This window comes from Notechis scutatus, chromosome 12 (genome assembly GCF_049901735.1).
Source record: "Notechis scutatus isolate UNSWTSFEM ecotype Mainland chromosome 12, rNotScu1.2, whole genome shotgun sequence".
NCBI classification, from domain to species: Eukaryota; Metazoa; Chordata; class Lepidosauria; order Squamata; family Elapidae; genus Notechis; species Notechis scutatus.
In genome coordinates, this window is record NC_142020.1 from 14,981,377 (window position 1) to 15,007,449 (window position 26,073).

General features: G+C 45.1%; 1 protein-coding gene across 6 annotated transcripts in view; it reads left to right on the forward strand.

Annotated features, from left to right (window-relative positions):
- Positions 1-26,073, forward strand: part of MAD1L1 (mitotic arrest deficient 1 like 1) — a 301,718-nt gene that overhangs the window by 135,199 nt on the left and 140,446 nt on the right. For 4 of the 6 annotated variants that reach the window (XR_015745184.1, XM_087942214.1, XM_087942215.1 and 1 more), the window contains exons 14-15: positions 12,033-12,121; positions 15,460-15,550. Coding sequence is in view for 5 of the 6 variants with exons in the window: in XM_087942214.1 (XP_087798340.1) it covers positions 12,033-12,121; positions 15,460-15,550 (180 nt within the window). In the remaining variant the exon portion in view is untranslated. Of the gene's footprint in view, positions 1-12,032; positions 12,122-15,459; positions 15,551-17,335; positions 17,597-17,970; positions 18,509-26,073 lie in introns of those variants that run through there. The other 2 variants (XM_087942218.1, XM_087942216.1) reach the window with 2 other exon arrangements.

Sequence of the window (26,073 nt, forward strand, 5' to 3'; positions counted from 1 at the left end):
CTGGTCTCATAAGATTGCTAGTTGTCCTACTCTCCGAGCTCCTTGGGCAGCGCGGTTTGAGGTCCCTTCCTTCCTTTCTTTTTTTCTTTTTGCTCTAACTGTGTAGTACATAATTTCAGGAATAAGTGATCTGCCAGGTGGACTCCTCTGGGTTGTAACTATTTCTTCTATTATTGGTCTTTTTGCGAAAGGGAGCCTGCCAACTGTGTCAAGCTGCGCAGAGGGCATTCGTTCTTGAAGCCGAAATGGCTTTCAGGTCTGTTGCTGAAATAGATTTCAATTGAAATATGAAGATGGCTGCGATTAATGGCATTTGACAACTCAGGTGTCTGGAAGACTACGTTGCTGTCTGTCTGTCTGTCCATCTGCCTGCCTACATACCCACCTACCTACTAGAATTAATATTATCATTATACATTTCCTCCTTCCCTCCCTCCTTTCCCTCTTCCCTTCCCTTAGCTCTGCCTGCCTTCCTTCCTTCCTTCCTTCCTTCCTTCCTTCCTTCCTTCCTTCCTTCCTTCCTTCCTTCCTTCCTTCCTTCCTTTTTCCCTCCCTCCTCCCTCCCTTCTTTCCTTAGCCCTGTTCCTTCTTTCTTTTCCCTCCTTCCTCCCTTTTCCCCTCCCTCCCTTCTTTCCTTTCCTTAGCCCTGCTTCCTTCTTTCTTTTCCCTCCTTCTTCCCTTTTCCCCTCCCTCCCTTCTTTCCTTTCCTTAGCCCTGCTTCCTTCTTTCATTTCCCTTCTTCCTCCCTTTTTCCCTCCCTCCCTTCTTTCCTTTTCTTAGCCCTGCCTCCTTCTCTTTCCTCTTCCTTTCTTCCTTCCTTCCTTCCTTCCTTCCTTCCCTCCCTCCCTCCCTCCTCCTCCTTCCTTCCTTCCTTCTTCCTCCTTCCTCCCTCCCTTCCTTCCTTCCTTCCTTCCTTTCCTTCCTTCCTTCCTTCCTTCCTTCCTTCCTTCCTTCCTTCCTTCCATCCATCCATCCATCCATCCATCCATCCATCCCACTCACCCATTGAGAAGGCCATGGGACATCAGTTGCAGAAGATAGTAGACAAAGTGGATCAACTAACACATCCCTGTCGTGTCTTGGGATATGGACCTGGGACAGAGAGGAAATTGCTAGCCTCCAAACCTTTCCCATTACCTCTGCTAAAGCCTTCCCACCTCCTCTACGTCGCGTTAAAAACAGGCTACATTGCAAATGTTAACATAAATTCCCGTTGCCCAATTAATTGGAGTTGACTTATTAATTGCTGTTAAAGGCTATGAGTTGATTGCTTTGATTACAGAACACCGGCAGCCTTCACCTCTTAGAAACACTTAGCAAATAAGCTGTGGGTGCTTCTATTTAAAGCGGATGGGTCTACGGTGGCTCACGCAGCATCCTTATTCCTACGCTCATGTGAAATACTGAATGGGTGAGTCACCGGTGCCAGGTGAAAAGGGGGGGTGCAGGTGGCAGGTTTACCAAATGCCAGGCAGCTCAGGGCACCCAAAACTGCCCCATCGAAGGGTAACAGGCCCACCGAGCTAAACTGACACTTATGTGTTTCTCAACGCACGATTCAATTACTTGCCCGCGAAAGTCAGTTTACCACTGGAAAGGAAAAAACAAAACAAAATAAAATATGAAAAGGAGAGAAATTTAAACAGCTTCAGCTAATTGCAGTTGACAAGACAAAGGCAGTTTGACTTTCCAGTATTAATTAGCAAACCCATGCTAATTAGCTTGTATAAGCACAATTTACGCATCTTTCTCTAGATGCAATTAATTCTGCAACCGGCGACGTCTTTGGGATGTGCCACCCGTATCATTAACATGCTTCACCCTAATTAAGCATGGGCAACGGCGGCTGGAGGGATGCGTTTTTGATTATAGCCATTCAGGAGATCCTTTGATATTTTGGATCCCGTTATGAACTTGAGCTGGGCTTTTATTTTCGAGTTTGCGGGAAGTTAACCTCTATCGGCCCTATTTTCTCTAGAATTGCTCTGGGTTAAAAAAAAAAAAATTCTTTCCTGAATTCCAGAGGAGAGGCATTTCGATTCTTGCAAGGGACAATATTCCTGAGAAGTATTAAAATATAAAGCAGTTGCCAAAACAAAGCAATAAAAGATGATTAGGGGGCTGGAGGCGAAAGCATATGAAGAACGATTGCAGGAATCGGGTACGTCCTGCCTTCAGGTGCTGTGGAGAATAGCTTGACCCCCCACTTCTTTGTGGCAGCCCCTCAAATATTGGAAGGCTGCTATCCTGTCACCCCTGGTCCTTCTTTTCATTAAACTAGACATCCATTCTTCATATTTTAGCCTCCAGTCCTCTCGTGGTTGACATCCACGCGCCCTGCAATCTCTATTCAAGTCACTTCCTATTTATCCTTACCCTGTAAAATCAGTTTTCAAGGAGGTTTCGATTCTGAACATTGGTTATCAGTTCCACTTTTTAAAAGTTTACAGTAGACTTGTCTGCTAACTTTTTTATGACAGGCTCCCTTGCTTTAAAGTAAACCATCCTTTTACTTGGTTGACTGGAGATTTTGTAAAGGAGCGAAAAGACGTAGCTGTTTCCTGTACACTGCAGCAAATTATCCTCTCAAGCAACCCCAATGGATCCAAAGTCTAACATTATGTATTTATTAGATAATTACACTGCCTTTCAGAGAATAGAATAGAATAGAATAGAATGAATTAGAAAATAGAATAGAAAGTATATTATAGAGTCGAATAGATAGAATTTATAATATAGAAAATAGAATAGAGAGAATGTATAATATAGAATATAGAGAATAAAATAGAATATAAAATAAAGTAGAGTAGAGTAGAGTAGAATAGAATAGACTAGATAGAATTTATAATATAGAATATAGAGAATAAAATAGAATATAGAATAGAATGTAGAGTAGAATAGAATATAGAATTTATAATATAGAAAATATAATATAGAGAATAAAATAATAGGATAGAATAGGATAGGATAAAACAGAGTTGGAAGAGATCTGGGAGGTCTTCTAGTCCAAGCCCCATCGTTGATAACAAATAGTTGGTACCAAAATGGCTCACATCAAACTGTTGGGCTTAGAGAGAAAAACTTAGACATGGGGAAAAAAACCTCTGCTAAGATTATTAGTTACAAGTGTTTAATATTTATGCACATTTCCGCCTGGGAGATTCCCTCATTTTCATTATTACTCGGGTAGCACAGGGTACTAACCTTCTTAGTAAAGGATGGGCTAATTTGCATTTTTCCAGTCCTGGGACAAGGAAAAAAATAAAAGCTGGACCATCCATCTTTTGGAGAAGCGCAAAGCCCGCTGCAATTGCAGCGGGCATATGAGCTAGACTAGACCTTCTGCTAGCCAAGATAATAATGAACGGGCAAAATATGGCTCCAGTTCTCGCCAGGCCTTTGGCAAGAAGGCGCCTGGGGGAAAAAAATAAAAATAAAACTAAACAGCAGCCACTAAATCACAGCCAAAGCTGCTTTAGCATAAATCTCCTTTCCTTCGTCTTGCCTACCTTAACGTTGGTTCCAATTAACGGACGTTTTAAATAAAAGGAAGGCCTGCCCAAAAATAATGTACAATTCCTTCCCTACCCTAGTGCAGGCAGTACTTTCGACCCCCAATTGAGCCCCAAATGTATGTTGCTAAGTGAGACATTTGTGAAGTGGGGTTTGCCCTGTTTTACGCCCTTTCTCGCCACCGTTGTTAAGTGAATCACTGTGACTGATAACTTAGTCGCCCAGTCACTAAGTGAATCAGGCTTCTCCACGGACTTCGCCGGTCTGAAGGTCGCAAAAGGGGATGACGTGACCCCCCCCCAGGACAACGCAACTGTCATAAATGTGAGTCAGCTGTCAAGCATCCCGATGTAAATCACGCGACGTGATGCTGCCAAGGTTGTGTAAAGGAAAAACTGTCGTAAGTCACTTTTTTCGGTGCCGTTGCAACTTCAAATGGACAGTTTGAAGTTCAGATGTCAGCGTTCCAGAAAACTTCCACTCCAACAAATAACTCCGAGACAAACATCATCTCCAAAGTTCTTTTATTTGGGTCATAAACTGGCACATCTGGGAAATCCCGAATCTGAAAGTTCCGGATTTCCTTGCAATAAGTAAAAAATTACAAATCCACCCCCTGCACCCATCATTGCATCACGTGCCCCAGTCGCCACCCATCCCAACTTGAAGTTCTGACCAAGGCTTCCGAGACCCTAATTACGCACACACTTATTTTAAAAACAAGTCTTGTTTTATTGCAGCGCTGGGAATTGTTGTCATTCCCAGCTGGCAATGAATCTCAAACAGTCCCTTGAGATAAGCACCCACCTTTCTTTCCTGTGAAGTGCTGCAATAACTGAAGTGTCAAATGAACTAGAAAGAAAACCAACCGAAGTAGAGAGTTTCAAGAATGAATCTGAACCGAATGAACGACTTTGCTTCCTGCAAAGGTTTCGTCATCTTGGCCTGACTTTTATCCCTTATGAGGGGCAATCACTTCCCAGACCTACTCCCGAGTCACCCCATTTGTTTCAGCTGCTCTTGCTTTCTAGCAGCTCTGCACACTGGGAACAGGCTCCCCTGGTTCCTCTGCCTCACTGCTGCCAGACTCCGGAGGCAGCACATAACTCCCAGATGGTTCTGGCCCCATCTCTGCATTGGACACAGGACCCTCATCTGAGTCCTCCCCAGACTCCCGGACTGGTCCCCGTTCTTCCCCACTCTCCGATTCTGCTGCTATTTGCACCGTCTGCTGGCGAACCACAACACTTGATACATATCCTCTCCACCAGGTGCAGAAATGACATGACCTTGACTTAGAAGAAGAATGCTACTATGTCCAACTACATACACTCCAAGAAATTCCCCCCTCCCCTTTTCCCAGGCTCAAGAATGTGGCAGCATAGAAGCGTCTGGTGCTAATATGGCTTCCAAAGCTGACACCAGAACTCCCTGGACATCCAGCAAAGCAGCACGAATCTGGAAAATGAAAAAATAAAAACCCAACCCAAATTAGATTTTATTTTGCAGTGTTGGAGGAAGATTTAGAGCCACACAGCAACACTCCCGCGCTAGTGAGGAGAAAATTGTTAAATATTTATCGCGTCCGAGAACTTGCCGTTAATATATCTGTATATACATATATTGTCTGAGTTAGATACTTGCATCCAGGTAGCGCAGTTGCTGACTTCAACTGATTTCAGCCGTAGTGTGGAGTTTTTATTGAGTTTCCCACCCCCCACCCCTCCTTCCTAGTGCAATTTTTCAAGTTAATACCAAATGTCATTCTATTTCGTTTCCAAATATAATCTCTGGTAAGAGAAGGTTCCCCCCACTTCCTTATTTTCAATCTCGGAAGTTAATGGATGAATTTATATTCCTTTCTCCCACTTGGGCCCCTAAATTAAGAGCCATAGTTATGAGAGGCTGCTCAGTGGAAAGGAATAGATACAAATTGGAAGGGACCTGGTAGGTCATCTAGTCCAACCCCCCCGTGAAGCTGTTTCGGGGGTTCCCATTAATGGCTTTTGCTCATGCCGATCATCAAGAGGCAGTTTTCCGTGTGTCGTGGGAGCCGTAAAAATGGCACGGGTTTTGCACAGAACTCCCCTCCGACTACAGCAGGGCTCGCTCCCTCCCTTAACCGTCGGGGTGTCCGGAGAAGGGCCTAGCAATGAAACCTCCTCCCTTGCATACGTACAAGCAGTCCGTGACTTACGACCGCAATTGAAGCCCAAATTTCAGTTGCTAAGCGAGACGTTTGCACCGTGAAGCAGTGTGTAAGTCTTGAGTGCTACGGCTACTCCTTGGCGAGACCCACTTAAAAATCTTTTCCAGCAGTTCTGAAAATGCTGCCAGCGGTGGGTCAGAACACTTCGCCTTGCTTGGGGCATGGCGGAGGAGAACATCAATCTTGAACACACCCTTAGTCACTGTCCGAAGGGCCTTGGTGGATGTAAAGGATGCACATTGCCCGTAACGGCTTTTAGGACATCAGATCCGGTGAGATCTGAGACTGTGTTAAGTGGCTCATGAAGCTATCCTCAAGATGAATCAAATATTCATCAATATTTGAGGGGCTCCTACAAAGATAAGGGGAGGAGCAGGTGTCAAACTATTTCCCAAAGCATTAAAAGGAAGAAAACAAGGGTTGGAAACCAACCAGGAAGAGAAGCAATCTAGAACTCAGGAGGAATTTCCTAACGGGGAGAGCGATGAATCAATGGAATAGTTTTTGCCTTCTGTTCTTGCAGGGGGTTGGACTAGAAGGCCTTCAAGGCCCCTTCCCACTGTTGCCATTTTGTATTCTAAGTCCCTGAGACCTACAGGTAGTCTTCAAATTTACAACAGTTCATTTTGTGACTGTTCAAAGTTACAACGGCCACTGGAAAAAAAGTGAAGTACGATCGTTTTGCATTATTCTGCAAAACACCAAGCCAACTTTGCATTTCACAGAGATTCACAGCTCCCCAGGAACATTTCTCCAGCTGTCCGACAGATCTCCAAATCGCAACCGAGCCTGTAAGCCGTTGTTTGATCAACAGAGGAGCCTCCTAACTAGGGGTGGGTTTCTGGGGGCTCATAGGGGCTCGGGAGATCCCCTAGCTAAGACTCTGTGGAGCTCGAAGAGCCCCCAATCCCTTCAGAAAGGCAAGCAACAAGGGAAAGCTCTTAATAGGCTTAATTGAACTTCTGGGCATTCAGCCAAGAGCATTTTACACCTGGTGAAAGTGTGGCAAACTAGATAAACAATCCACTCAGTGGGAAAATCAGATAACGTAGCCACTAGCCACGTAACTCGCCAGAAACTCCACTAAGACTCCAAGATCCCTCCTCTCACAGTCACTGCCATTATTTCACCCAGTCTTTTATTTAAATATTAAATTAAGTGCATGAAATAATAAAACAACTTTTTGGTATATATCTTTTTTTTTAGGTAATTAGGGCAAAGAAGTGACGTGGAGTTGGCCAAACCCACCCAGCGAGTCACCTAGGGCAGAGAAAAATTGCTAAAAAATGTGAAGCCCACCCCTCGTCCTAACGCATTTAGCCGTGCAACCTCTCTCTCTGGTCACACAGTTTGCCTGCATGGGCTTCCTAAACCCAATTCGGCTTCCCTCCCTGCTCCCCAGGCACAATGGCAGGGCCCTGGCAATCTATTACGAACCCCCAGGCCTCCTTTCTCCAGAGGGAACGGTTGGCAATTTATCTGCCGGTGTCAAGAGAACAGGTGGCAGCCGGGCACTCGTGGCCTTCAGTCCGCTTATCCCATGATGAATGGGCTGTTTTACTGGGGCTTGTTCTTGGGAGCTGCACAGACCAGTTCTGAACTATAATAACAAACCTCACTGCAACCTTCAGCTGGAAAGCAAAGGCGCGGGGCGTGATAAATGGCTTTTCTGTGGGAACAATGGGGTGGAATTGAAAATCTCCTGCCAGACGGCCTGGTGCCCCCCGCCCCCCAGATACCCCATTCCCTGGAAATATCTTCGGCAACAATTTGAAACAGACCATCTATGATGGGTTGAGCTGGAAAAACAAAAACAAGAGAAACCAGGCAATCATAAAATTGAGGACACAGTATTTCTCGCTGTGATCATCTCGCCAGCCAATCGATATGAATTATGGGGCCTTTTTTCCTTCCTTCCTTCCTTCCTTCCTTCCTTCCTTCCTTCCTTCCTTCCTTCCTTCCTTCCTTCCTTCCTTCCTTCCTTCCTTCCTTCTTTCTTTCTTTCTTTCTTTCTTTCTTTCTTTCTTTCTTTCTTTCTTTCTTTCTTTCTTTCTTTCAACAATAGGAGAATGCAGGTGAGGATAGATTTAGGAGGCAGCCAGGAGCTGAGTTTTAAATCCCCTTTAAGGGTTCTCTTTGAAGAATTTCTGGATCTTCTTAGAGAACCATCACACTATGATGCTTTCAAAGAAAGGAGATGGGGCCAAAGGACAGAGATTAATGGAGGGGCTTGGGAAGCGGCTAAACCAGGGTCTCCAACCTTGGCAACTTTAAGGCTTGTGGACTGTCACCTCCCAGAATTCCCCAGCCAGCCATGCTGGGGTCCACGTTTTGTAAGAAGACCCAGAAATTCTTCAAATAGGATTGTTCCCACACTTTAAGGTAGGGGAATCATGAAGAGAGTCCAGGGTTCAAATCCTATTAAGGGCCTGCAGCGAAGGCTTGTGTGTGGGTCAGCTAGAAGGTCTCTCCCAGTAGGGCTGCTATCCAGAGAAGCTGATATCTCATGGCTCCCCAGCTTCATGAGACTTGCTGATGGAATCACTTTAAAAATGGAGAAGGGTGTAGGAGTGTACGTGGCCCGTCAGATGACCTGCCTCCAACCCTTGCTCCTTTTCTCCGTTTCCGGTGCTCCGTGAGATCCAGGTTGGCCATCTGTATCCCAGGCTCCATTCAGTTGCTGGTGGGCCTCCATTACCCCTCCAACATCCAGCCCCAAATTTGGCCCCAGCGCATCCTTTAAGGTTCAGAATGCTGATTTAAATGATGGTGCCTGCCATTCGTCCCTGGTTTGTTACTACTTTCTCCTGTCTTGACCCTTCGTGCTGCTTGGGGGGGTCTTCATCCAGGAAGGTGGGTGGGAAATAAAATGGTGTCTGGAACACGATGGCTCAGTGGTTAAAGACACTTGAGTTTGTCTGCTGGAAAGTCGACAGATGGGTTTGAAACCCGAGCGCCACACAATGGAGTGAGCTCCCGTTCTTTGGCTGTAGCTTCTGCCCACCTAGCGGCTCGAGAGGATGCAAATGCGATTAGATAAATAGGTATCACTTTGGTGGGAAAGTAACTGCGTTCCGTGCACCTTGGCACACAGCCATGCTGGCCACATGTGCGCAGAAGTGTCTTTGGACAACACTGGCTCCCTCGGCCAAGAAACAAGAGATGACCATCATGCCCAAGATTTGCACATGACTGGGGAACCTTTTCTCTTAGCAAAACCTTGTCCTTTCCTGGTTGAGGTGGCAGAATCAAATCATTTTATATATTTTGTCAAGCAATTATAAGATAACAGGTATAAGTATAAACATGGTTATGAATACATGAAATGGATACATATAAGAAAAATAAAAAATGAACAATAGGACAGGGACGGTAGGCACGTTGGTGCGCTTATGCACGCCCCCTACAGACCTCTTAGGAAAGGGGTGAGGTCAATAGTAGACAGTCTAAGGTTAAAGTTTTTGGGGTTTGGGGAAGAAACCACAGAGTCAGGTAGAGTATTCCAGACATTGACCACTCTGTGGCTGAAGTGGTATTTCCTGCAGTCAAGTTTGGTGCAGTTAGCCTTGAGTTTGTATCTATTGTGTCTTCTCAATGTCTATAATAACACAGTGCGCTTCTCCTCTTCAGGATGGCTTCCCATACTTGGATAGCCTACCTTGGCTAACCTTCAGCTGTTCCTGTAGTTCCACTTCCAAGTGGTTGCTAATCCAAGCGTGGTTCCTTGTTGGTTGGCAAGCTGCCATTTCTTGCGTGCTCTGTCCATGGTGTCAAATAGACACATATATTAGTGCTGCAGCCACCCTCCCTGCCTTTGGCCCCCATCCTGCAGCGTGCAATTAAGATGCTGCAGAGAGCCTCCGTTGTCTTGCCGAAGGATATTGTGTGCTAATGCTTTATTTCCCCTGGGGCCCTAGCCAGAGACTTCAGGATGTGTTCTTGGGTTTGCATCTCTAATTAAAGGCCCTTCGTTTGTTTGTTTGTTTTTCCACTTGTGGAGGAAGCCCTGCATTGTTACCCTGTTTTTTTTTTTGTTCTTGTTTCAAGAAATGGAAAAGTAGAGAAGGCTAATTTGGCAGGATCCAATCTGGCTCGGTCACCGGGACCAGAAGTCTTGTCTTCGGAGCTTTTGTAACTCATGCTGGAGCCCAGCTTTGGGGAACGTCTCTCTCTGGCAGACTGCATGCTTTGGGCTAGACTTTGTGTGGCATTTATACGTTGCCCGTTGCGTGTGGCTTTTTAATCGTTGATTGGGATGCTGATGGGTGGCTATTAAGTCGTTGGCTGTTGACGTACGTTCAGTTTTGCAGCTAACTAAGATTGTTGGACGAGCAGGCACAAAAACAGCCAGGGAAGCACAAGCAAATGACAGCCAACAACAGATTGGGGTGTTGATGGCTAACCATTAAGTCATTGGCTGTTGTTTCCTTGTGCCCTTGTCTCCTAAGTACTTGACAAGCTGGGGGTAAATTAGCATTCTTGTTGAATGGCAAGAGGCTCATTTCCCAGGCTTCAATCGCTTCCCTGGCTGTTTTTGTGTCTGCTCGTCCAACAATCTTGGTAGTTGCAAAATTGAATGTGTGTCCTTGTTCGTTGCGATGAGAGACCGCCAAGGACAAAAACACAAATTTTTGTCACGGTTGGCTGGGATGAGAAGGCTGGTTGGAGGTAGGGCGTGACATTGAAGGAATTTGTAACTTTTAATAGGAATAACCTAACGTTTGATGTAAAACCTGCCTAGGCTCAAGGATCCTAACCCCATCAGTATTTGTAGAGGCAAAAGACCTCTATAAAAATCATTCCAGGAGAGGCATACTTAATCCTTCAGAAAGGAACAGCTGAAACTCTTATTATCTTCTCCAAATGTGTCTTCCACGGTTGATGATTCATTGAAAAGCAGGGAAATCTATGCCTTGCATCTCACATTACAATCCAAAGGTAAGTCAGATCAAACAGCTTGGCGGATTCCCATAGGTGCCTGACAAAAACCATGGCGGTATCAAAATAGCATCATGCGAATCACAACATCATCGCGGCAAATTGCAGCTGACACACATTACATGGTTTGCTCCCCCTTTTCTCAACTCTCTCCAGACACCCACAAGGACTCTATTCGCACCTAAAGCAGGAACCTCTTGATTTTGGAGCCGTGGTCTGGAATCTTGCTCTTCCTTTCGAGTTTCCTGGATTATTTTAATGAGGTTGCTCTTTGCCGTTGAAAGAAAGCTTTGGCCCTCTGGACCTCTTAATTTCATTCAGTGATTTCATATAATTTATCTGTGACGGTATGGGCTAAGCATACTGTCAACTCATAAAATATTTCTCTGGTCCTTTTAGAGTTGCCATCAGAAAGGGAGGGGGGAAAGGGGTTTGAAAGAGCAGTGCGGCAGCTTGGAAATTGAAAGTGCATTCCATAAATGTTTTCAAAGATAGTAACTAGGTGACTGAAGTTTCTCCTGTGCAAATATCTAACTGGAGAGCATGATTGATGACTCTTGGCTATGGATGTGTCCCAATGGAGAATATGATTTATGACACACCCAGGGGGTGGGAGGGAAAACCAGGGTCAAGGGAGATAATGAATTATGTGCCTCAGAGCCAGCTACACCCAGGCAGTGCCGGACATGTTAACTCCCAATAAATCCTTTTGAAGTTTTGGAAGTTTGGCTCAAGACTCCTTATTTAATTGGGGTAACTGATGGAATCCTGATACGTACGTTTTGACCAAGAAGTCATTCCTCTAATTTTCAAGGTCCCAATTTAATAGTAGAGATTCACAAAGGTCTATCACCTGTTAAGGTAAGCCATAATAATAGTGTTTATTGGTTGCTTTTGTCCCCAAAGTGCTTTTTTTTCAAGAGGCAACTGAACTTTCTGGTTTTTCTTTGAAGACATTTTGCTTCTCATCCGAGAAGCTCCTCCATCTCTCTTGGATGAGAAGCGAAACGTCTTCAAAAACCCCCAGAAAGTCCAGTTTCCTCTTGAAAAAGAACCTTTGGGACAACCAATGACTTGGATGACTGGGAATCTCCACGGGCATTGGTTATTTTTTATTTAGCAGGAGGCATCAACCCAGCTGCAATAGCTCAGAGTGATGCGTAAACCAAAACATGATGGCTTGTTTTACAAACTATGGGCCATATCAATCCCATAATACAAGTTTGCAGAGTGTTTCACTTTAAACCATGCAACCGGCCATCACATTGTCTTCATCTTATACTTCATGGGTATGGAAGGCTTATTTGTGTCTCGGTGTCTGATGACCGCACCAAACAAAGCTAATTTTCTACCTGTTCTCTTTATTTTGTAGCTGGAGGCAGAACTTCAGATGCTGAAGGGTCAAATGTCCACCGTAGAGCCCAGCAACTTCCTCGCCAAAGAAGAACTGGATACACTGAGGTGAATGTCCTGCCTTCTATTCATAGTGATAGAGCTGAGGAGAAGAGATGGAGTTAAATCTCTTCCAACTCCATAATTGCTCCTAGAAGAACTTCTGTCCCAACCTGGGGATCAGTATAACATCACTATATCAGATACTGATGATGATTACAGTAATGACGATAACCAACTTTCAGGGCTTTGTAACTTTCCTCACTGCTGTGGTGTTAATAGACAAAACCACATCTTGAAGAACATCAGTTATGTGTTGTGAACATCTAGACAAATGCCACTATCAGCTTTGGAAGCCATACTGAGACCAGGTGCTCCCACACTGCAACATTTTGAGCCTGGAAAAATGGGAGGGGGGAATTTCTTGGAGTGTATGTAGTTAGCCATAACAACATTCTTTTTCTAAGTCAAGGTCATGTTATTTCTGCACCTGAGTGAGAGGAAGTCTCAAGTTGGGACGGATGGTGATTGGGGCATGTGATATGATGGTGGGTGCAGTGGGGTGGATTTGTAGTTTTTACTTATTGCAAGGAAGCCCAGAACTTTCAGATTCAGGATTCCCCAGTTGCGCCAGTTTACTATCCAAATAAAAACTGAACTTTTGAGAAGATGCCTTTCCCGGAGTTATTGGTTGGAGTGGAGGTTTTCTGGAATGCTGACAGCCACAGGATCCCACCCAGGATAACGCCCCCATCCCAAATTAGCAAGGATCCCAGACCAAAGCCATGATTAATTACTTTGGAAGAGAGAGAGAGAGAGAGAGAGAGAGAGAGAGAGAGAGAGGGAGAGAGAGAGAGAGAGAGGTCTTACCGAGAGAGAGAGAGAGAGAGAGAAAGAGAGGAGAGAGAGAGAGAGAGAGAGAGAGAGGAGGTCTTACCGAATCCTTGAGCATTTGTCTTTTCAAGTTCTGCCATCCACTAATTAGATGAACTCGGATGCCACTTATAGATGATGGATTACTTTTTCAATTTATAGTGTGCCAAGCTGACAGGTAGATTACCTCTTGAAATAAAATTATCCCGCTTTCATTTTTGAGAGATAGTAGTGGGGCGGAGACCTGAAGGAGCAGGAGTTCAGTGGAAATGTATACAATTTGCACTGCTGACATTTTAAACTTGGCAATAGTGGCAGATGTCTATAGCTCAGGTGTAGGATGAGGATGAAGGTTCGTTCTCCAAGCTCGTGGGTTGGTTTCCTCCCCTGTTGTAACCTCCCCATCACAAGACCCATCACAAGACCATCACCGATGACTCACACCTGACCCCTCACAAGACCACTGACCACATGAAGCCCATGTAAGCCGAAGAACACAGACACTGACATCCCCTAAACTTCGTTGAAGATGTTACTCAACCTGGTAACGAAACGAAGCTCTTTACTCTGAGAAGCACAAAGCTGAAGACACAAGCCTGAAGATGATGAATGAGACTTCATCGAAACGTTGCCTAGATACTTCTAATTTTTACGCGGGAGAAAACCTGAATAACCAAAGATCCATATGTATAGATGTATATATATATTCTTTTAAAGAGAAAGATGTATCTTTTGTCTTCTCTTCCTTTTAATATGGAAAGTAAATTATCTCCAGGAAGCTTAAAAGACAGTTATCTATATCTCTGCCCCCCCCCCCAGCCCCCCCTCCAACTCCTCCTCCCAATCCGGCTTGGGAGAACAAAGCACCTTTTAAATCAGACTTTTTTTCTTTATAGCGTTCATATGTGAAAATTCTCTTTCCCGGCATTATGACTTCTGAGGAAACAACGCAAAGTAATATTAACGCTGCCAGTCCTTCACCTAAGCCTGGCCTCCCATAAATCACGTTAGCCCCATTTGATGATCCTTCCTAGCCAGGGGCCGCTTCGGCCTTTGATAGCGTAACAGGTTGTTTCGCCCAAGAGGATGAAAAACCGTTATGTTGGGTTTTTGTTTTTTTAATTTACTGGGAGTTAAAGGAACATTTTGAACTGGAATAAATTAAAAACACGTCGTCCCCCCGCAACCAGCGACTTCAGTAAACCCTCCATGTCAGCTATGGATTTGGAAAATGGATGGTTTTGACTAAGAATAGAGCAGAGTTGGAAGAGTCCTAGTCCAGCCCCCCACCCAAGCAGGAGACCCTCTACTATTTCAGATAAGTGACTGTCCAGGCTCTTCTTAATAGCCTCCAGTGATGGAGCACCCACAACCTCTGAAGGCAACTTCTGTTCCGCTGGTTAATTGTCCTCACTGTTAAGTTTCTCCTTAATTCCAGGTTGCATCTCTCCTTGATTAGTTTCCTTCCATTGCTTCTTGTCCTGGCCTTCTGGTGCTTTGGAGAATAGCTTGACCCACCTCTTCATTGTGGCAGCCCCTCAAATACTGAAATACTGCTATCACGTTCTATCCAATTATTTGTAGTTGCAGCCAAGGAGATCGTAACTATCTCCACTTGATTATCATTGGATAGATAAGTACATGGGCAAGGTGTCATCCATCACGTTCTCCAATTAAAGTTTTTCTGGGCAAAAGCTCCGGTAGATGAGCTACAATCTTTTTAAAGATAAGGTTGGAATGTGCTTCTAAGTTCATTTGCCGTATGCTTCTCCATTCTTTCTCCCCCCCACCTCCCTCTTCCTTATGGCAACTTGGAAACAAGTGTAGGAATGTTTTACAAGTCAACACTGTTTATACAGCCAAGCCAACGATTGTATTAGCTTTTTTGGCTGCTGTGGAGCTGATCGGAAAGTCACATTCTTGTCCTAGTTTATGAGCCGCTTTTAGTGGCCCTCGCTCGGTTCTTGGTTTCTCCTTCTTCATGTTCTTCAGAGCTCCAGAAAGGAGAGTCACAGATGGATCCTGGGAACCGAGTAAAGCCAGTGCCATTAAATGTAGATTGGATTGGACTCAATCCTCATCCCATAGGGCCTTTCCTGTGTTTTCATAATTAAACTTTCATTAGCTTAATTAGCCCTCTTGAGGTTCAGAGGAGACACATTACTTTGGAAATGTGACACGGCTGCATAAATCACCACGTGAACACAGGTAACTTGAGTTTTCAGCTTGAGGGTCTCACTCAACTTCTGGAAAGCCTACTTCGTCCCACTTGGGTGACAAATGCAGGAGGTTAAAAGGAACAAACATGATTCCAAGTTAATCACAATATGTAGATTCGCAAGGAAGGAAGGAAGGAAGGAAGGAAGGAAGGAAGGAAGGAAGGAAGAAAAAGAAAGAAGAAAGAAAGAAAGAAAGAAAGAAAGAAAGAAAGAAAGAAAGAAAGAAAGAAAGAAAGAAAGAAAGAAAGAAAGAAAGAAAGAAAGAAAGAAAAGAGTTAAGGGCTATCCAGATAATGTCAAATCTTTTTCTTCCAGGTTAAAGATTGAGGAATTGGAAACTGAGCGAAGCCAGTTAGAAGAGAAAAACAAATCCCTGGAAGCGAAGCTGGAACAAGCTATGGTTCAGGTAAGGTCTTAGGATGCGTGATTTGTCTTGACGAGAGGGACCGAAAAGTTTTGTCCATATTTTATGCTCTTTTGCAAGGGGGGGGGGGGATTCCTCCTGAGATTAATTTCAAGAAGCCGAGTCTTATCTCATGCTATTGGTTCTTTTATTACAAGAGTTTGTCGGGCATCTCTTAGGAAATTGAGCGCTCCAAAGAGTCTTTGAATATTTTCCATTGTTTGCATAAATGGACACTTTTGTGTTCAGAGGTCCGTCAACTCATTTCCAATGTCTAAGATGGAGTCAAATGGATGGAGAGCCTCTGCGGATGCCGCCGGGAGCAGCATCCCATAATTTCTTTCCAGAATCTGCCTTGGACAGGCTGTGAAGACTTAATCATGGGGTTTGGGTTTTAAAAAGTAGAATTACAGGTCGCTGCTTCTAAGAAAATTTGCTCTGTCTGTGGATGGTCACACAACACGTTTTGTAAGTGACAAAGAGAGTCGTAAGTCAGATCCAAAGCAAATGACTGGGTTTGCATAATTGACTAGGTTTGGTTAGTTTTAATTTTGGTTAGTTGGTTTTTGTGTGTGTGTGGAGTTTTTTTTGGTGCATACTATCTTATATGAACTCAGACCAATTAGTTTATGACTCAATGTACTTTGCAAACCCAGAATGTGGGTTGATGCAGTACCCATGTTAGGCCTGTTGGGTGAACCCAATTTTAGAGCACAGAAAAAAAGATTAAATATATTTTACTAGGTATATTGACAGCAACAAGAATAATATACACACAATGCTGGAAACAAAATAATACGCCCTCAGAGGAATTAGTAATTCAGAAAATTCTAGATTGTGCTGAAATGGATAAATTGATGTTAAAATTAAAAGATAAAGAAGAGTTGGAGTATTACAAAATTTGGGAGAATTGATATAAATGGTTGAACAATAGAAATAAGGATAACGGAGATAAGAAAATTAGAGATAAATGTATACGAATGTATATAAATGTAGATATTTACATGAGATTGATTTATATAATAATGAGAGAAAGTACTGTTAATATTAAGGTGAAAAGGTGAAAAAGAACAATAAAAATTATTGAACAAATTTAGAGCACAGAAACTACATGCACTTCTGCCTCCTACATTCCAGAATATTCTTGAACAAAGTTGCCCCATCTTTTCTGGTTTTCGCTCAAAAATATCTTAAATCCCTACACCCACCTGAAACATATGTAAGAATGGTTCAAACTGGGCCTGGCTAGTCTAGGGAAGAGAAGAATCAGGGGTGACTTGATAGCCGATGTTCCAGTATTTGAGGGCTGGCCACTTAAAAAGTTGACTCCTGATCTACTCCATAACATAACAAGAAGCAATGGGTGGAAACTGATCAAGGAGAGAAGCAACCTAGAACTAAGGAGAAATTTCCTGATAGTTGGAACAATTAATCAGTGGAGCATCTTGATTCCATCTTGATTGTAAATGCTCCAACACTGGAAGGTTTTAAGAAGAGATTGGACCAGCCATTTGTCTGAAGTGGGTGTATGGTTTCCTGCCTAACCAGGGGTTGGACTAGAAGACCTCCAAGGTCCCTTCCAACTCTGTTATTCTATAATGATAGCACTGACTTCCATGTCATCCCAGTAACTTACAGAACAAATGCTGATTATCCACAGCCCTTTTGTGCTGCCTACAGTTGTCGCATGTCAAGATTCAGAGGTGGCCTGTGGTCACGCGGAAGGGCTTTCTCTTCTGGTTTGTCACGGCTTGCCTTTGTTGAGCGTCTCGCCTTGTCTTCCAGCAGATCTTTGATCATCTTGTCCGTACTGGTGGCCCCAGCAGCCATCCATGCACAGGGATGCTCGTCTCTGCTCCAAGCGCGACTTTTATCTCAGGTCTGCTGGAGTTTTAAGCGAACATCCTCCAATTTGTCTGTTCTGGATGAGCGACTGTATATATTCCTTCTTGGCCAAATGTAATTTTTGTAAACCATGTATTGTTTTTTCGGGCTAAGAAATCCTTCAACCATTAAACCTCTTTTTGTGAAGATGGATATCATGCTGTTGATCGTGCCTTTTGGCCTTTTCTTTACTTCTTCCTTTATGTAGCTCAAATAATACAATGTCTCCTGTATAACGGGGGAGAAGGGGGCATTGTAAACGTTGGAAACATCTTAAGTTTTACTCCTCTAAGTTTTTGTATCGACTGCAGACCACCGAGCTCGGTTTCCAGAACTGTGAGTCTGTGTGTTCCTTTCATGAAAAAAAAACACACACCGTTATTTCCCATTTCTGTTCGGTGTGATTTATTTCCAAAATCTGGCTCTGTAGTAGAGGATGGCTGCTTGTAAGTCAAGGGCACCGAGTGTTTTGCTAAACATAACTCATTCTTAATTCCACCAGGCCGACAAGGGAGGTCACGGTTATTCCCATTTTGCAGGTGGGGATCTCAGCTTGAGAAGACGAACGACTTGTCTGCGGTCAGTGGGTGGATCTCTTGGCCAACCTGGAGTTTGAACTCTGTTCTTCAAGTGCAGTTACCACTGCTTTCCTCCAATCCCTCTGGAGATATAGAAGGGATGATCGCTGCTCACCCTGATCACATCAAGAAGGGACAATCCTACCCTGGGGACACGTCTGCGATGACTCCGGTTCTTTAACTCTTCATTCAGAATGAGAGCTGAGATGACTGTCTCCATAATTCCATTTGAGCAAGTGGACCCTTCAAGATGTGCCTTATTATTACTCAAAAACTTGGACGTCTCCATGTCAATCAGTTTGACTTGATAGCACCAGAAAGGGTGTGTGGGACTGCTCTGAAGTGTTGCCAAAGTGCATCTTAAGGACCTGAACGTTGTCGAGCTGGAGAGCATCCAACATCATACAGGTGGTGGACGGTGTGGAGCTTGGGGGCCAAAGTGTTGTGTTGTGGGGGCCTTTATATCTGCCCCCCACCATATTAAATAAAAAGTTTGTGACGGTCCCGTCTAGCAGGAGAGCTTGTAAGTTACAACGGCCCTGAAAAAAAAAGTGACTTAACAACCGGTTTTCGCACTACCTCTGCAGCATCCCCAGGGCCACATGAATAAAATCCAGGTGCTTGCCAGCCAGTTCGTATTTATGACGGTCGTAGTGTCCCAGGGGTCATGTGATCAATTAATGGGGAGTCCAGATTCACTTCACAACCGTTTTGATTAACTTAACAAACACAATAATTCCCTTATCAAGGCCTCTGGTGAGAAAAGCCATACAAACGCTCTTCACCAATGTTTCACTTAGTGGCATGAATTTTGGGCTCCCTTGCGGCCATATGTTGAGGACTAGCTATATACCTCTAGCATATAAAACCAGAGACAAAATAGAAGAAAATCCAAATTGCTTTTCAATTTGGGCATGGAGATATATGTAAAACAAGAGACAAATAACTGGAGGAACTACTTGTATTGGTTACTCCTCGACGTAAGACACAACACTGTCGTTGCATGGTGGCTTTGTAATTTCCTTCCATTCCTCCCTCCTTCCCTTTCCTTCCTCTTCCTTTGTCTTCCCTCCTTCCCTTTTTCCTTCCTTTTTTCCTTCCTTTATTCCTTCCTTCCTTCCTTCCTTCCTTCCTTCCTTCCTTCCTTCCTTCCTTCCTTCCTTCCTTCCTTCCTTCCTTCCTTCCTTCCTTCCTTCCTTCCTTCCTTCCTTCCTTCCTCTTTCTCTGTCTTCCCTCCTTCCCTTTTTCCTTCCTTCCTTCCTTCCTTCCTTCCTTCCTTCCTTCCTTCCTTCCTTCCTTCCTTCCTTCCTCTTTCTCTGTCTTTCCTCCTTCCCTTTCCTTCCTTCCTTCCTTCCTCCCTCCCTCCCTCTCCTCCCTCCCCCTCTTCTCCTGTTCCACCAAGATGGCTTCATTTGAAATTACCCAGATTTCAGACACGGCATTGATTTTTATCTTGACACCTGTTAGAACCAAATCTTTCTTTTATTGCCAATTCCCAGAGATTGGGGGAGGGGGGGGAGAGAAGGAAAGGGGGGGGGAGGGGGGGCACAAGGAATGACAGCTCTGCTCAAACAGGGAATCAAGTGCTCCTGAGTGCTTTTACCAAGCAACACCTTACCAACGAAGCCCGTCACCTGTTCCTCCTTTAATTGGGTTGCCGTCTTCAGAAGGGAGATGAAAGTTGCAGGTTTGATGTTTTGATGCCCGTGTCCCCAAGGACCATTTTAGAACAGCTCTTCACTGCTCCGCAGGTTACAAGCTCATTTGTTTCACATTTCATGTCACGTCTGTGATGGGAGGAGGTGGCCATCCCCCCTCCCCCCAAACGTTGGACCGGTGCACTCAAGATCTGCGCAAGGTTGTGGTTTTCGCTGGGCGATTCGGAAAGAGTTGAGCCATTTGTAATTGGCAGAAGATACGGCATTAGCTCCTCCCTGAAGACACCAGACGAGTCACTCCAAAAGACACCGGTGGCATCTGCCTCTTGGTGGAGGTGGTACAAACCCCCCTGCTTTTATTTTAATTGCTCGATTCTGCTGGCCTCTTTGAAGGCTATGCGCTATAAAAAACCACGTTGAGACTCTGGAAAAGAGTGCAGAGAAGAGCAATAAAGTTGATTAGCGGACTGGAGGCTAAAACATACGAAGAACGGTTGCAGAAACTGGGCCTGGCTAGTCTAATGAAGAGAAGGACCAGGGGAGACAGGAGAGCATCTTCCAATATTTGGGGGGCTGTCACAGAGAGGAGGAAGGGGTCAAACTATTTTCTAAAGCACCTGAAGGCCAGACAAGGACTAATGGATGGAAAGTGATCAAGGAGAGATTCAACCTTGGATAAAAGGAGAAACTTTCTGACCGTGAGAACAACCCGTGGAACAGAAGTTGCCTTCGGAAGTTGTGGGAGCTTCATCCCTGGAGGCTTTCAAGAAGAGACTGGACTGCCATTTGTCAGGGCATGATGCAGGGTCTTCTGCTTGGGTGGGGGGTTGTACTAGATGACCTACAAGGTCTCTTCCAACTCTGTTAATCCAATCTAATCGAAGGGAAGGAACCCGAGATCACATGTCTGCTCTTTGCTGGTCAAACTCTCTTAAATCTTGGAAGCTTCAAGCCACCCAGGAAAATAGGACAGAGACATCTTACAAGGGCTCCGTGGTGCTCTCTGAGCTCAGCCTTCCAGGCTTGTATTTTTATTTTTAATGACTTGGAGTGTGCAGCATCTATGCAGGAAGAGAGTCCATTGTTGAAATTAGCAAATCTATTTACAAGAAGTCCTCCACAGTTCATTTAGTGACCGTCCCAATGTCACGATGGCCCTGGAAACAAGTTTCCCCCCGACCGTTTTATTTTTCCACAATCCCAAGGGTCATGTGATCCAAATCCACAGGCTTGGCTCATAGTTACGACCATTGCTGGCTCATAGTTACGACCATTGACCAAGGACACGTGGGCCCCTTTTTTGCGACCGTTTGTGACGAGTGAAGTCAGTTGGGGAAGCCGGATTTGCTTAACAACCGTGTCGCTTTCTGAATAACGGCTGCTATTCTCTTAAGGGGCGTGGCGAGAAAGCTGGTAAAACGGGGCAAAATGCACTTAGTGTCTCGCTGAACGACAGAAACGTTGGGCGGAATGGGGGTGGTTTGTTGAGGACTCCTTGCATTTGGGCTCTAAACAGAGAAAGGCAATAAGATTGCAATGCCTGTTATCCAGACAGCCCATTTTTCTAACTATTTGTCTGTTGTGACACACCCGCACACCCCCCTGATGACTTCCTGGTCCGCAGAGAAGGAGAGAGAATAAGGAGAAGCTGCCATGATTTAACCTGGCTTTTGAATCAATCACACGCTAGCAGCCGTCCAGAAAGAGGGCGCAGGAAAGACTCAAATTGGTCCTTCAGGGCTCGTAGCTTCATTTCATTTCATTCCTTTTATTTCATTCCTTCCTCCTCTGTTTGTATCCCTCCCATCATCTAATTGACTCACAGCACTTCATTTGCTCCAGAGGAACCTAATTCAAGATCCATATTCACTCCTAAATAAAATAAAAAGGTTCCTTATTCCACCCCCTCCCCCCGAATCATCCGGAGGCTCGTTGATTGAAATAAAGCTCACCGCCGACACCTCAAAGCCTTTTTTCCCCTGTACGAAATATCTCATTCTGGTCTCACCTGCCACTTCAGCATTTCACGCGGCCAGGAATCGACGTAGGCACTCACCTTGCTAAAAATAATCGCCGGTGGAATTTCGTGGCTCTGGAATAGGTGTGGAGGGGAATATTAATCTTAGGAGTTGAGGACGGCAGCGGACGTACAGGGAATGAAGCTGGTTGGAGAGGCCTGTTGAGGTTCCTCAGGATTTAGATCCTGCATAAAGTTGGCTTGCCCTCAGAAGTTGTGGCTGATCCATCCCTGGAGGGTTTTAAGAAGAGACTGGGCAGACTCTTGTCTGGAATGGCAGGGGTGTCAGGGCTGCCTCGGCTCAGTCCCTAGGAAAGGAAAACCCTGGATTCCATAGATGTAGAGGAAAGGTACTTTTACTAGGAAAGAACTGAACGCAGCAAAGGTCAGGCAAGAACTGAAGCGAAATGCATGCGAAAAAAACGCATTGAGATCAACCCCAGAGCTCACCCTCCTCTAGTGAGGCACCCAGAGTTCAATCATTGGCCTGGAAGATGCTGGAAGAAAGTCTCCATGCTCCTCTTCCATACATGCCGATCCTGGGAGGGTTGGCCTTGAAGATGGTAAAGAACCCAAGCTGGCCTCCTCATCGCTTCTCAGAAATTCCATTTCCTCCTCCTGCACGCTCCCCTTCCCAAATACTCAATGCTTCCTTCCCCACACACACCGCTTCCATGGCAGCTGGCAGCAAGCTTGAAAGAAAGCGAAAATGCAGGCTGACAGTAGGATCTTACGCTCAAGCAGGGGGTTAGTCTAGAAGATCTCCAAGGTCCCTTCCAAACTGTGTTATTCTGTTATCTTTACGTGTCCTGCTAAGGTTATGGAATGATCTGATATTCAGTTACCTTCACAAGTCTGGGTTGAGTTGAAGATTTAAAAAATAGTTGGGCAGTTGGAAGAATTAATGGCCCAGAGTTTGTTTCTCTTTCTGTCTGGTTCCAAACTTGGTATTAGCAAGTGATGAAACCAATATTGATGTTGGTTGAGAGCAAGTCTGTATAACACTTGATTGCCTTCAGACTCTCGGCTTGTGAGAGACAGCTTAAATTATGGCTGGGGGCTCCATCCACGTCCTCTTCCCCCAATCTCTTGCCACCCGCTTGGTTACTGACACCTTACTGCAGGCAGCATTGATTTTTCCTTCATCCCTATAAAAGTTTGTCGCATGGATATTACTCACCGCTCAGATCTTTACAGCTCATAAAAAAATAATAATAATCTCAGGTTACGGAAAGACCCGAAGTTTTAGGAGTTCCTGGGTGGTGGCACCTTATGCACCCTAATACTCTGTCCACTTTGGGAGAATTGAAAACCACGGAGCTTAAGAGGGGAAGGGGGAAGTTTAAATGATTGAAACCATAGGGGACTGTAGGAAAAGAGCAGGCAAAGCTGGAGGAAGGAGTCAAATGTGTCATTAGCTTAGAATCCTTGCGTTGCCATAAATGATCTAGGCCCAGCTCCCTTTAATTCTGTGGACTTTCATCAGATGCGAACTTTAATTGACTTGGTTCTTATCTGGAAGCTTGAGCAATAATACATCCTTCTGAATTGCAACTTAGCGTATGGTCTTGATCTGGGGGCCATGTTCTTCCATATTCTTTCCCTGTCTCCATTTAAGGCTCAATGGAGTAGCATCAATGCAATGGTTGGCTTTTCTTTGCTTGGGTCTTGGGTCCCGAGAGCATGCCGTTGTCCTCCAGCCCAGACCTCTCTTGAAATTGCTCGGCTGAGCCATATCCTGCCAACTTTCTCCTTCCCTGCTCATCCCTCCTCGAAGGGAAGTGGGGACTTGAATTCTGGACGGAAAGGAGCAATCAAATCATGACTGCTCAACCAAGCGAGAAGCAAACGCTTCTCAAGAGTGCTCAATTAGTCTTCATTTCTTCAAGCAGTCCTTGTGTTTACAAGGCCAACGATGGCTGGTGAAGGAGTTTGCTACGCAAATGCAGCCCGCCTTCCTGCACTCCTTTGCTCTTCAGAGAGGGAGGCAGAATTGAGATCCTCCAGGTCCCACGGCTGATTCAAGGAAGATGTGTTTTGAAACCAGAGGCTCTTTGATGTAATGGTCTTCATATGCTTCCGAAGGAACTTGGTGTGGTTGTGTCATTCCCCTGTCGGAATCTGACTCGGAGCGGGAGGCCGAGCAGCTGGCAGGGAGTGGGAGTGTGGCTCCGTTGGCTGTGGAAGAAACTGGGGAAGGGCAAAGTCCAGCTGGGCAGAGCAGGGGAGAGGTAAAACAAGGGAGAGAGAATTCAGAGGAAGACCCAGGCCCACCCCTCTTCATCCTAGGGCAGGCAGGAAGGAACGGAGAAGGGAGCAACGTGAGTTGCTTGGCTTATGGGGAGGAAAGGGCCCTGATTCCCTTCATTAGCTGCAGCTGGGAACACAGTGTTTAAAAAAGACAAGCTGTGCGCAACAAGTTGTTGGGAGCAAACATGCATTTATCTTGTATCATCGTGGCTTATCTGGGTTCCTGGCGTCTCCCCAACTGTGTGAGTTTTGCCGTGCTCTGAAGTCTGCAATTCTTTCTCCTGCCCTGCCAAGTTAATTACTGCAACTTGGCTTGTTTGGATTTTTAGTTACAGTTTGTATGTACTTTGTTTTCGGACTGAACTTCCTCCACTTAAAGGCTGTTCTCAGAAGAGTATTTTCTCCAGCCGAAGGTAGCTTGGACACTGGGAGCAAAGTTGTTTGATTGTGTTGCCTTTGTGCCACGCCCTGGGTCATCACAGGTTGCGACAACTTCTAGTGTGCTTACAACTGGTTGATGGAGTGAAGAACTCTGGTAACTGCTCAGAAACATCGGTCCGTATGAAATGGCAGGGAAAGTAAGCAACTTGGCCTTGAAAATTGCCAAAATTGCGCACATTAAATGATGTACAATAATTTACTTCACCATTGCAAGATGCTTCTCTTTAGTAGACCCCATGACATTTCCAAAAATATTATCTTAGCTGGAGACAATTGCCTTCCTCCTCTTTATCACCCCTGTTAGAGAAGGTTGCAAAACCACACAGTACTGCATATTATTAGGATTTTCTCTGATCCCGGATTGAAAATACGCTTCTGGGGATTGCTTGCACTCTTCTTTGTTCGTCTAGTACGAGATATTTTTTATGACTTTTCTCTTGTCTACCCTGCTTTTCAAATCCGTCAAGATTGTTTTGCAAGGAGCTGTAGATTCCAATCCGAGTAAGATGCTGAAAGAACAGGTTCCTTTTTTTTTTTTTAACAAAATAATTCCTGTATTTCAATTTTCAAAAGCTTAGGACCCTGGTTGAAAGATGATTTTCTGCAATAACTTTACGGCAGGAGTGTCTTAGGCTTGGCAACTTGGAAGATGCTGGCTGGGGAATTCTGGGAGTTGAAGTCGGCAAGTTTTAACACTGCCCAGCTTGCACTCCTCTGCTTTAGGGTCTCAGGTGATAGATTAGAATGGACAAAACACACGGCACCATTCCCTGTGCTAATGTAATAGACGATTGCTGTGATGGCAAACCTATGGCAAGCATGCCCCAGCCAAACTTACCTGCACTGTGCATGCACGTCCCTTCCAGCTAATTTTCAGGCCGTTTGAGGCCGTTTTCGCCCTCCCAGAGGCTCAAGGGAAGCCTCTGCAGCCTCGGGAGGCCGAAAAAACGGGCCTTCTGGAAATACCCGGTGCCGAAACGGGCCCATTTTTCAGCCACCCAAGGCTGCAGAGGCTTCCTCGAGCCTCCGGAAGGGCGAAAATGGCCTCAAGCAGCCTGAAAATTAGCTGGAAGGGACGCGCATGCACAGTGCAGGTAAGGGGGCGGGGCAGGGGGTGTTGCATGCACATGCACGGGGGTGGGTGGGGCGCATTGCATTGTGGGTGCCGGCATGCGCGCGCTTTCAGCACACCACAACAAAAAGGTTCGCCATCACTGGACTATTGTATGGTAGTCCTTGACTTACAACAACAGCTCATTTAGCAACCGAAATTACAATGGCCCCGAAAAAAAGTGATTTATGACCGTTTTACACACAACCTTTGCAGCATCCCCCCAAATCCAGACATTCAGACAAACTGACCCATATTTACGACGGTCCTTAAGTCGCTGTGATCCCCTTTTGCGACCTCCAGATAAGCAAAAAAAGTCTATGGGGAATGCCAGATGCCTCTTGACAAAACGCCTTCCCAACTTTTAACGACCGCAGGGATTCCCACATAACCGGTGTGGCCAGGAAGGTAGTAAAACGAGGCGAAAAACTCACTTTAACAAAGCGTCTCGCTTGGTCACCGGAATGTCAGGTTCCATTGTGGTTTTGCACGCCTGCAATGAAATTTCATCCTTTCAAGGTGTCCTTCCGGTCAGCCTATCTACACTTATCCCATGTGTGTGTGTGTCTCACACACACACACACGCA